Source organism: Oreochromis niloticus, linkage group LG2, assembly GCF_001858045.2.
Source record: "Oreochromis niloticus isolate F11D_XX linkage group LG2, O_niloticus_UMD_NMBU, whole genome shotgun sequence".
Lineage (NCBI taxonomy): Eukaryota > Metazoa > Chordata > Actinopteri > Cichliformes > Cichlidae > Oreochromis > Oreochromis niloticus.
In genome coordinates this window covers 26,610,449-26,622,800 of record NC_031966.2, presented here as the reverse complement: position 1 = coordinate 26,622,800, position 12,352 = coordinate 26,610,449, and the positions used below count along the sequence as shown (strand labels likewise).

Genomic DNA, 12,352 nt, shown 5'->3' with positions numbered 1-12,352 from the left:
TCTTTCTCCGGTTGTATTTTGATGCATTATGATCTCTGCCAGATTCTGGCACAGATTTAACTAACTATAAATAGGCAGAGTAACATAACTATAAATGGACAGAGTAGAAGATAAACCAATATTGATTATAAAATAAATAATCTTGACAGTAAATAAACATTTTTTTTAATTAACGGTCAAAGAATTAATTCCTAAAGAAAGCTATTACAGCATTTTCCACATTTACTCATAAGTTTGACCTCCCGATCTACTGCCATTTATAAAAACTGACGAATAGCGCCCCAGAAGTTCAGAAGATAGTCTCTGCTGCCCCCTGGTGTTTGGCTGTAGTATATGCCTGGATAGAAGCATTCACAGTCTCTACCAGACATGCAGGTGGAGCCCTGAGGTTCCTAAACAAGATCACAAATCACTCGCAGCTTTCAGTCAACCGCGCCATCTATAAACTCGCACCTACCTACTGTCCTAAAAAACAAAAAAACAAACAAAAAAGGACAGTGGTTGGGTGGTTGGGGGTGATGGTAAGAGGGTTATGCACCGCATTTTCATCATTTATCCCCCATCATCCAACATACTTAAAGAATAGGTTCCACCTTAAACAGGCTCAAGTGTGTGGCTCCAAAGATATGTGATAATTTAAGGAAATAGAGCAGTTAAAATTAAAGTTAACACCTTGCTCAAAATGTGCCTTAAAGGAATAATTAAGCATATAAGTACAACTGCTCAGTTTGAGGCAAAGGTTGTGTTACCTTACTTAACACAGGTCTGTGTACTTTGCTGCAGCTCTGGTAGTCTTCCTTTGTGGTAAGGCCAAAACCTCACTGGGTGCCACAGTCCTGATTAATTCTGCACTCTGACATTTCATGTGGTTTCATGCACATATTTATGGACTGAGACAGGAAAGACGTTTTATTAATGAGAACTCATTTAGAAATAGAGGCAACGTTTTGATGCAGCTGGTCTCTGCTTGAACCGTGTGGTCATTACATGTTTTGCATCTAGTTTTAATTAATGTACAACATGCAAAACATATGTGTGATATATGGATGTGTGATACCATTAGTTCAGTTGCAGCAGTCACAGTGTTTATTAAGCTGCACATTGTAATGACAAACTGATTTTGATCCTGTGTGTATATTATATGCAATGAGAAAATTTCAAATTGTATGTTAATTAATAAAAAAAATGCATGATAAAGATCGAAGGTCTGAAATGTTGCGTCGTTCTGATCATAAACTGGGTTTCGCAGGGTGTCTTTCCCCTCATGAAAGTTAAAAGTTGTGGTGTTGACCTAAAATAAAGTCCATGCTTTGTGAACTTCAACATCAGAGGCCACAAGCTGGTTAAAGGTTATATGTAAGCAGGGTGTGCAAATGTTGAACTAAGATAACTGATAATCAGTGAATGGCTGGTGTTATTTGATATGGTATCTCAATAGATTTTGTAGGATGAATGAATCAAAGAGTACAGTGAACTTATGTTCAGCAAACATGATTTGAGCTTTGTAACTTGGTTATCCTGCCAAAAAGGTGCCATCAGAAGATGGGTGATCAGCAACAATACTTAAGTAGGTTGTGGGATTTTAAACAAGGCAGGATGCTTTGTTGTTTGCCGCTGCCATCTGAATGTTGCAGTAGAAACTGAGACTCACGAGACCAGGAAATCGTTTTTCAGCCTTCTGTTGTCCAGTTTTGGTGAGCTTTTTAGAATTGTAGCCTCAGATTTCTGTTCTTAGCAGACATGAGTGGCATCCAATATGGTCTTTTGCTGCCATAACCCACCCACCTGCTTCGAAGTTCAATGTGTTCTGCACTCAGAGATGCTCTTCTGCATCTTTGAGATGTAATAAGTGGCTGTCTTGCCTTCCCGTCAGTTTAAAGCAGTTGAGCCATTCTTCTCTGAAATCAAGTGCACATTTTCTCCCAGAGAACTTGACCATTCTGTGAAAACCCAATGACTGTAGAAAAATTCCACATCAGCATTTTGTGAAATATAAAGATCTATACGGCATTAACAACATCATTCAAAGTTACTTAAATCACCTTTCTTCTTCATTGTCTAAGGAGCTTGGAAAGAAAAGCGTCTGGACTTTAAGTTGTTTGAAGACGTTTCGCCTCTCATCCAAGAAGCTTCTTCAGTTCTAGGGTCAAATGGTGGAGAGTCCCAGATTTAAACCCAGTGGGAGTTTCCCCCCATGAGCGAAAAAAGGACCCCCTAATGATCCTCTACCTAATCACATGAGCCAAGGTGCGAAAACGGGTGTAGGTCACAATCACCCAAGGTTTCGGGTGAGCTCATTGGGAAACCTAGCCCCACCCTATCATGGGATTTCCTGAGGTCAGATGGCCCAGGGTATGAGTGGGCGTTAAGGGGTCTGGGAAGGGATCTCAAAACTGGATTATAGATGGCAGACAGTTGGTGTCATAAGCCACCGCCTCTGTTCAAAGATGGTCGCTCACAGTGGACATAAATGGCCTCTTTCACTCCTCTTTCAAACCATCTGTCTTCTCTGTCCAAAATGTGTACATTGGCATCCTCGAAAGAGTGACCTTTGTCTTTTAGATGCAGATGGACCGCCGAGTCTTGTCCCGTGGAGGTGGCTCTTCTATGTTGTGCCATGCGTTTATGAAGTGGCTGTTTGGTCTCTCCAATGTAGAGGTCTGGGCATTCCTCGCTACACTGTACAGCATACACTACATTGTTAAGTTTGTGTTTAGGAGTTTTGTCTTTCGGATGATTCCTCATTCATTGTAGCTTCATGCTATTAGCACTGAAGGATTCTCTGAAAAATGATAGATGGTACATGTCCCGTGATGGTGCGAGTGATTTTCAATAACTTTATTAAAACCATATTGTGACACAGACCAGAACACTTACAGAGCACACAACAGAAATAAATACCATCATGTGTACAGCGCTCATTGCCGAACAGAATTATTGCAGCTGGCTTTTGATTTATGTCATCCAGAAAGAGAGAGGGCATGCTATGTCATCAGACAGAGATACCACCAGGAGCTGGGCTCAGTGTGCCAAACACCCTGCCTGCTTTTTGACCGTAGAGAGCAGTTCCTTAAACACGTCACCGGCTCTGATATACAGCTAGGCTGCGTCTCAATCTAAAACAATCAGCTCCTGCTCAGCTCTGCTCGAGGAGGCATCGGGCTGCTTTAATCAAGGTCCATGTCAGGCTTGCTCTCTGTAGTTTCTGAGGCGGGATTGCCCGCAGCCTCGGTCGTTCCCTTGTCTGCCGCTGCTTCCTGGGGTTTCTCCTGGCCGTCGACGGGCCCGTTCTGCTCTGCAGGGGTCTCCTCTTTGGGAAGCTCCACTTTGGGTTTGGGCTTGGTCACGATAGGGTTACAAGCACCGAAAAGCTCCTGTGGAAAAATGAAATAATAGGTTTATTCAATAAAAACTGAACCAACCCTACAGTCTAATTTTCCCAGTGCTTACAATCTTAAACTCACCCTTGTCTTTGCTTTAATGTCTTTGACTTTGACAGATGGATCCACTGCCAGGCTCTGTTTGCTCTGCTGGTTCATGGCACTGTTCATCCAGATCATTGCATCGTTGTTCAGTTTGTCCACCTTGTTTACATCTGCCTCATCTAAATGGTCATACTGCTCATCCTGGAAATCAAACAGGCAATATTATGTGCTGTGCAGGCAACAGAAGCTATTAACAGTAGTTCTCATGTCTTTTAAACAATACCGTCTAAACATATTTAAAAACAAATACATTTCTTAATACTGTAGTTAATAGTAGTCACCTTCATTTTGTAGGCTTCGATAAATTTCATGTACTGCTGGATTTGTTTTCCCAGCTCCTCAAAAGCTTTAGGTCTCTCTTCAGACTCGGCATACCTGTCCTGAATCGGCTGACCGAGTTTCTGCAGAGCACATGGTACACACATCAGTTAAAGGAATCAATATGTGATCAGACTAAGACAAGAAACATAAATAAAGAAATAAGAAAGAAATCAGGGCAATAATCACCTTCAACTCTGCCAGTTTGTCAATGTACACCTGTTTGGGTTGGTCCTCTCCATCTTCATACAGCCAGTTTTCAGTATCCTCCAGCTTTAAGGACAAAACATCTCGGTCCTAAAGAATTAGAATGATTTCACATTATGTCGAGGAACGTTGAATCTGCTGCTAATTACATCACAGCTTATCTTAAACGATGAATGAGACGATGCTGTTCACTCACAGATTCGCTGACGAACTTCTCCAGCATGCCATGCAGTTTGTCCCTCATTTCGTACACGTACTCTTCTACATTATTCTTGGCGTCGTTCCTCTCCTTCTCCAGCTTATCCTGCATGATCATCTTGCCCTGAGGAGAACAAACACAGCCATTCTTACTCCCAGGCGGGCGAGATGACTGGATTGTGTAATGCGAGTGTGAGAGATGGGTGAAAGTATAGTTACCTCATTTTCTACAAAAAGATTGAGCATGTCGTTTGCTAGCTGCCACTGTGGGTTGTTTTCAATTGGAAGCTCCAGAACTTTTGTCTTGACTTTGGGTTTTTTGGCTTGTGGAGGCTGATCAGACTTCTTCTCACCCTTGTTCTCCTCTGTGGAAGTCTAAGGAAAAAAATGAAAAGGTATAACAAAATATAAACACACAGAATGAAACAACTGTATTATAACATTTACACAGTCAAATGAATTAGCTTCACACTACACATACATTTAGTCTCAATAACCCCATCACATACACATATAAGGATGAAAACGTTACAAGGTTCTAACATACAGACTTTATTCTGGGCCATCAGTTTAATATTTAACTGATTTTACACAGACATCTCACCTCCATCTCTTCACTCTCTCGTGGCGTCTTCTCTTCTGTTTCTTTCTGAGCATCTCCCTGAGCCGGCTGCTCATCCTGATCTGTCTGCATTTTGCTCTGCTGTGGGGAAAAAAAAAATTTTTAAGTTACTAAGAAGCATCTCACTACCAGTACCACACGCCACTTTGTGATGAACCGTTTGTCCAAACTACCTCTCCATCTTTGTCGGCAGCCTGTTCGGTTTCCATTGGTTCCTCTGCCTCATCAGACTTCTGCACTTCAACCAGAGAGGCGCTGGACACACTAAAGATTCCATGAATGTTCACCCGCACTTTCACTTTCACTTTGGAGCTCTCACCTGATGCCTGGGGGACAACTTTCTGGATCATAAACTGACCTGTGGAAATAAAGGGTGAAAAGGAGTAAGGATAAAAATGAAGTAGGAAAAACAGCTTTGGTGCAGCTTGTTAATCGCTGCCTGCCATATCCCACAGTCATTGAAAAGATATCACTCCGGGTCAGTTATAGGTCTGCATTTATTTAAAAAACAAACAAAAAAAAAAAAAAAACAAAAAAAAAAAACTCTAGGGAGATTGCAACATATTATTAAAACCTGGGATGATAATGGTGAACCCGTGATGTATTAGGTGTGGGGTGGGGGGGGGGTGGGGGGGGGGGAGAGAGAGAGAGAGAGAGAGAGAGAGGTGTAGTGAGCTCAAACTGGTGTAAAAAAAAAAAAAAAAAAAAAAAAAAAACCAACAACAACAACAACAACACACACACACAAAAAGGCTATGTTTAATAGTGAAATTCAGAGGATTTCCAGCACACACCACAAGAAACTCAAAGGATTGGGCCTAAACAGCTGTGTAGCCTTAAGAAAAACTCTTATCAGTGAGACTAATAAAAAATGCTTCAGTCAGCAGAAGGAACATAAAAATTGGACTCTGGAGCGACGGAAAAAGATCATGAGATCTGTTAAGGATTTACTGTGATGGTCACATCAGGGTACAAAGAAAGGCGGATTAAGTGATGCACTCATCATCCTTAGTGTGGAGTACAAGCTTATAAGAGCAGTGTTGATAATGGCATTCCTTCAGTTGGTCAGTTCTTGGTTCAACAACATTCTGCACCCAAAACTTCAATCTGGATACAGTGAGTGATCAAGTTTTTCGATCATGGGATTTTTTTCATCTTCATCATCGATGGCTCAATTTGTGAAGGAGTTGTTCAGGTACCACGAGACATCAGTTTCAATGGGACATCAACAAGTCCAGACATTAAACCAACTCTTTAGGGTGTGCTGGAGAAGACTATACACAGTGCTCCACCTCTCCACTCGTGAGCACAAGATCTTGGTGAGATACTAATGTGATTCTGGACATATATATTTCTTGAGACATTGCATACGCTTATTGAAAAGAAGTGATGGCAAATGAGCACCATCATCAAAGCTTGGGTCCAACTACATATTAGTGTGTGACATTGTTTTCCAGGCAGTAAATTTGAAAGTGAGGAAAGGTACACCAACCAAGATATTTTTCTAAGGACTTTATGGGGGAAAAAAATTAAAACATAGGTACTTAATCTAGCTGTGTGTCTGCTTGATGTGTAGGTAACACAGTTTTAGGAAGGCTTCATTTCTTACCTATAGTGGGATCTGGATAAGGCAGCTCATTAGGGGAACTGTAGTAAGCCTCCAAAGAGAAAGGCTCTTTCCGGTAGAAAGTCAGCACTTTGGAAAAGGGCGCAGCATGGTTTTTGGGAAACACCTCGCAATCACTGCAACAAATGAATATTAAATTACATTAAATAATCAAGATAAATGTCAGCACAAATAAATAATGATGACAATAATAATAATAATGAAAAAGAAAGAAGACTTTTTCTTTTTTTACCTCACACCGTCCTCTGCAGCAGAATGCCATTTCAAAGAGATGGGATATGGAACGGCATCTGTGATGGAGAATTCACGGACTTTGAAGGCCGGAGACAGGATTGCACACTGAGGAGAGAGATGGCCTTGTGTCAATGAGCGCTGCAGTAGCATTATATTATAATAACTCCTCTCAATCATCAACACTTGTTAAAGTTCGTCAGAAGCAAACAACTGATTATTTTCCAGTAGACATAAGAATAAAACCCGACTGCGGTGCACCTGCAGAGCGCATCCTCTGGCCACAGCTTCATCAGCATTCAGTGTAGTGCTCAACTCCTTTCCAAAGAATTTGCTGATTCTCTCTTTGACAGCTGGGATTCTGGAAGCTCCGCCGACTATCTCAACCGCATAGATGTCTTCTTTCTTCAGTTCTTATGAAATAAAAATAAAGTTTAATCTTAAACATAAAGAAAAACTAATGAGTTCCTTTTTTAAACTCAATTAGACAAAAACTCTGAATTAAACTTACTGGCCTGTTCCAACAGACTCTGCAGAGGGGGTTCTACTCGGGCCCAAATGTCAGCACACATCTCTTCAAACTGAGCCCTGCAAAAGAAAAGAGGAACATGCCGTCAGATTTAAAGCAGATATCAACAATCAGCAAAAAATTACTTTCTTGTCGAACTACCTGTTCATTTTTCCAGTGACATCGATGTCATTCATGAAGCACTCGATGTTGAGTGGCAGGTCAGAGGAGTTAGCACTCATCAGTTTCTTCAGTTTTTCACACTCCTGGTAGAGCCTGACCAGAGCCCGGGGCTTTGACTTCACATCAAGCTTGTACTTCTTGCCGAATTCCTCGCAGAAATGTTTAACGAGCACCTCGTCAAAATCCTTTCCTCCCAACAGCGGGTCACATGCTGTGGCAAGAACCTGAGCGGCAGGGTAAAGAGTTATGGTTATGACACAAACTCAGTTGTAGACTGATAAACTATGTGCAGTGCACTGGGATTTCTACACACCTTGAGTTTGCCTTTATTAAAGGCACACACAGATGTCTGGTATCCAGAATGGCCCAGGTCCACGAACACCACATTCCTGGCCTTCTCCTCAGGAGCAGGCAGATCCTGTTTGTAGATTCCATAAGCCAAGGCAACTGCAAGGACATTAATCAAGTCAATTAGAATTTTTAGGTGTACCTTATTAACTAGTTAGAAGATGGGAGCTAGTATGCTTACAAACAACACCAAGCTACAGTGGCTTTGTATGACTCAAAGTTCAAAATAATCCTCGTCTTATATTCAACTCAATTTTATTTATACTGGGCAGTGATGTAGCCCTTTTAGTGCCTGATATGATCATATTGTGATATCTCCTTTTAAGAAAAAAAAAACCTGTTTGAAATTTGAGTATGTAGAGCAGTTCGACTGATTTGAGCATCCACCACTTTGAATATGACAGAAAATGATCAAGAGCATAATGGGTCTCAATTACTGTCAGATCAGAGTTGATTAGTGAGATGCACTTCCTTGCCTAAAAGCCCTGGTACAGACCTGCAGTTGTCTCATTCATCAGCCTCAAGCAGTTGAGTCCAGCAATCTGAGCAGCATCTACTACAGATCTCCTCTCAGCATCAGTGTAGTAGCAAGGAACCTGGTTAGAACAGAAGGGAGTCCATTGATTAGTCAATTAGCCTGGTTAATCAGCCCGCAAGGTGGCACACACTATAAGCTGGATGATGTGATTCTGATCTTTCTCAGCTAATAAACAGTAGATAATTTGGTCACACGAATATGCTCTCATGTTAAGCAAGTGTCTGAATTACATTAAAGTCACAGACTGAATATCACACGCATCTTTAGTATTTGCCACAGGTTTTTATTGTTTTGAAGATTGACAAGCGGAAGAAAATGCTTGTTTATGATTGCTGAGAAATAAAATTTCACTGCCAATGTGAAAAGAACTCTGAGCAATTAAACAAAACAAAACAAAACAAAAAAAACAACAACTTATAAGCAGCTGTCTCAAAAATGAGTCTCTCATCCAACTCCAGTCAGCTGTCCTCTGCTCTGCTGCTTGGAAGAGTTAAGCGTAATGGAACATGAATCACGTGTCTGCCTGCTGCAAGTTCTGGTTTAGTGTGCAGCAGATCTCCAGAGAAGAAGAATCACTACTGTAACCACCAGAAGTTCTTGGAGGTGAGTTTAAGTATTAACTCTAAAATAAGTCTGATGCACAATCAAAGGTCATGGGTTTCTGATAGAATATGGATGATTCAATAACTAAGACTGGATTTAATGAAACCAAACTATGTACAACATAGACTTCATCCAGACTGCCATTCTCTCAGAGATTGTGTGTTATTGTGTTAACCTACCTACTTAATGAAAGAGATTCAGGACAAGTCTGATCAGGTAACATGACAAATGCATGTGTGTGAGGCATGGACTTGTTATGACAGCATACTTACAGACACAACGCAGTCAGCCACGGGCTTCTTCAGGGCGTTCTCTGCCGTCTCCTTGAGTTTGGTGAGAAGCATGGCGGTGACCTGTTCAATGCTGAATACCTTTTCTTCCTCCATGTACATCACCTTTAACAAAAATCCAATTGACAGACATGGAAGTTTATTACACGCCAGCTCAAAATAAGTGTTTTGTATAGCAGCAGCTTCTTTAATATATTCCAGTTAGTGACACAGAGGAGCAACAGGTTCTCAGAGGTTTTCGATTAGATCCTTAAAGAAAAACAAACCCATTCTCAACCGCTAGAGAAAATGTTAGACCAAGTTTACTGTAAAGTCAGGTCTGGAAAAAGAATACAAAAATTTTAACTATAATGCAAATGTTCCCGCTACTCGTCTTACCTTGATGCCTGTTGTTCCCGTGGGCATTTGTGCAATATCGTACACCATGTTTTCTTTGAGAGACTGCACATATGGATCTGAAAATGCCCTGCCATGAAACTTCTTGAACCCTTGGACTGTGTTCTTGCAGTTTGTGACGACCTGTTTAATCAGAGAAAAAAGAGAAACAACTCTGTGTTTAATTGATGCACAACTACTAACTGCGCAAACTGTCAATTTATGACTTGGCAAATTGATTTGTGTTGATGCAGTTTCTGTGTAGAGAGTTATTCATGCTCTGTGCACTGTGTGATGAAGCCCCCACCCCGTATGGTCTCCTGAGCAAAACCTGTACCCAGCACCCCTCAGCTTCTAGTGAAAACATACCTGGCTTTTTGCAGCTGCACCAATTGATCGATTCCGGGGTCCAAAAGAAACACATGCTCTAAAAACAGAAAACACAATTCACCTCTCTCATCTACAACAATTACTTCACAATGGTGCAGCTAGTTCACCAACTGGCGATATAATATTAACTTTTTCACGTGTATTTTTTGAGATTCTGAAATCACAATTCTATGGTCCTTTATGTGGTTTTTCTGTGGACCGAGAGCGTTAAAAATGAAGCACAATAGGCTGATAATGTGGTTTTGACAGCCTGGTTCCGGCCTCCTCCCGTCAGCCTGCAGTAAAACATCCATCACCTGACTAGTTAGGTCACTTAACGACCTTTAAATGTTTTTTCGATGGTATTAATGTATTCAAACCCCAAAAGAAACAATAAATTAAAATCAAGTTATCCCAGGGTTTCTTTTTCTCCAACAATTTCGTTCCGGCTTGCTAGCATTAGCTTTAGCACTCACATGCTGTTTCCTGTTGTGAAATCTGTTAGCATGCTAACTAGCTAGCAATGTTAGCTTCACTCAATATTAGGATATAGAAAAGTACATTCGTTCACATTCTGTAGGTGTTATCGACGCACACGATAGATTGCAAAGCATCCTCAATGATGTGACTAGTCGTACTTACGGTGTACATCGATCGCTGTATTCATTGGCGACAGTTTCAATCCCTCCGGCTCGGGCTACTGCTACATAGCAGTTCAAAAACCCGACGTCAAAGCCTACAACTGACATTATCGCTAGCTAACTTGGTAGTGTGGAGTTACAAGGAGGAACAAAAATACAGTTCGGTGCTCAAAGTGACAGCGGTGGCTACAGAAGCTCTCAGTCAGCGGACGGTGATACACCCTTGTTCTTCTTGTTCCATGAAGCTGAGCAGCAGCATGCGGTACGCCGGCAGATGCGTGACAGCGTTCAGGAATTTTCTGTCTGTGCACTGACCAATAGCATCCGACTGCGGGGATCAGAGAGATGTCATGCGCCACCTACAGCTCAGACCCGGTATCCAATCAGCAGGTCTTTCTTTTTTTTCCTTTGGGGGTCGCAACAGCGGATCATGTGGTTCCTTCTCACCGTTCATAGCATCCTCTTCTGTCACACCAACACTCTGCATGTCCTCCTTCCGTACATCCATGAATCTTTTTTGTGGCCTTTCTCTTTTCCTCCTAGGTGGAAGCTCCATATCCATCCACCAACTCTTTCTCATATCTTCATGGTATGGGTCATCAGCTTTATCTCTGTATATTTACTATCACTCGGTCTACACTTGTTTCTTCTCTTCTCTATACCTCAGGAATCCTTTCACTCTCCAGGACTGTGTTAAACTATCTGGTTAAAAACTCAGCTGAGCTCTGCATACCTCCACAGGTATGTCATCTGAACCAACTGCCTTTCCACTCCTCATTCTTTTTATAGCTGCCATCATTTCCTCTTGCTAATCCTCTGCACTTCCTGATTTACATCTTCCTCTCTCTCTCATTTTATACATTCATCAGGTCCTCAAAGTACTCCTTCCACCTTCTTAGCACACCCTGGTCACTGATTAGTACATGCCCACCTCTGTCCATAATCACCCTAACCTGTTGCACATCCCAGTATCTCACTAGAGTCTGTATCATCGCTATCTGACTTCTGGTAGCTGTAGTGCCAACCATTAGCAGGTTGGTATTTTCTTAAGTATCACAACTACTTCAAATCAGCTGTAATAAAATTGTCTGACTGTTAAGACTTCTGATCAAGTTTCTGGCAACTCTCACCAGTTAAACATATCAAGCAGTCATATTAGCAAATCAGCATCAGGTGATGCAAAATCATGTTGTTGAATGTTCGGCTTTTACTTTGACACATAGTACCCACCTACGCTGTTGCAGATCCTGCCATGGCAACAGCACTCACCAGTGACTGTGGCCTGCAGGACACTGGATTCTACAACATCACAAAGTCAATCGGCCTACTTTTATTAGAGACTCATGAATCAACTAACACAGGGAAGGAATACAGTACATAAAGTTCACTGTCCTGCAAAAAGACAGCTGTGGCACTGCCTCCATGCATGGGGATGATTCCAGAAACACTGAGCCTGAAAATAAATACATTTATATGTCTTATATGCCCATTCCTCAGCACTGCCTTTATGACTGACTAGTATTAACTTCTGCAGTTCAACCATTTCTGCCTCATCAGTATTATTCTCATGGGATCAAAAATAGCAAATAATCACATCAAAATGTTCAAACTCATTGGGATCTTGCTCAAACACAGATTCCAACATTTTTAACCAAACCATAGTTAATTTTTCTGTGCACTGATAAATTAATTTAATGCAAAATATGTATTAGAACATGTAAAACTGCAGCCCTATCACAACATCCACCACATTCTAAGTGGAAACATGACAAACTGGTGTGCACAGGCATCAGATGATTGGCCAGAACA

The 12,352-nt window shown here is 41.4% G+C and overlaps 1 protein-coding gene across 2 annotated transcripts; it reads right to left on the bottom strand.

Annotated features, from left to right (window-relative positions):
* Positions 1 to 2,811: 2,811 nt before the first annotated feature.
* Positions 2,812 to 10,895, bottom strand: hspa4b (heat shock protein 4b). 2 transcript variants are annotated; one of them, XM_005467828.4, is made up of 19 exons: positions 10,545 to 10,895; positions 9,903 to 9,960; positions 9,537 to 9,677; positions 9,141 to 9,263; positions 8,224 to 8,323; positions 7,693 to 7,826; positions 7,359 to 7,603; positions 7,200 to 7,276; positions 6,950 to 7,101; positions 6,690 to 6,796; positions 6,440 to 6,573; positions 5,004 to 5,188; positions 4,813 to 4,908; positions 4,428 to 4,583; positions 4,207 to 4,332; positions 3,993 to 4,100; positions 3,767 to 3,886; positions 3,465 to 3,626; positions 2,812 to 3,374 (listed from the first exon to the last, which is right to left on the bottom strand). In XM_005467828.4, exons 1-19 carry the CDS (start codon positions 10,649 to 10,651, stop codon positions 3,168 to 3,170), a joined length of 2,538 nt encoding a protein of 845 aa, XP_005467885.1. In that variant the 5' UTR covers positions 10,652 to 10,895; the 3' UTR covers positions 2,812 to 3,167. The 2 variants fall into 2 exon arrangements, with proteins under 2 accessions (XP_005467885.1, XP_003455212.1); XM_003455164.5 differs by having other exon boundaries at positions 4,813 to 4,911; positions 10,545 to 10,893.
* Between the last annotated feature and the right edge of the window lie 1,457 nt (positions 10,896 to 12,352).

Bases quoted from the DNA above. Each gene is read 5' to 3' on its own strand.
- hspa4b (XM_003455164.5), bottom strand. From the start codon at position 10,651: ATGTCAGTTGTAGGCTTTGACGTCGGGTTTTTGAACTGCTATGTAGCA. The intron at 7,604-7,692 runs GTGTGTAGAAAT...CCTGCCGCTCAG, and splicing joins TTAATAAAGGCAAACTCAAG to GTTCTTGCCACAGCATGTGA. The intron at 4,333-4,427 runs GTAACTATACTT...TGTTCTCCTCAG, and splicing joins ATCTTTTTGTAGAAAATGAG to GGCAAGATGATCATGCAGGA.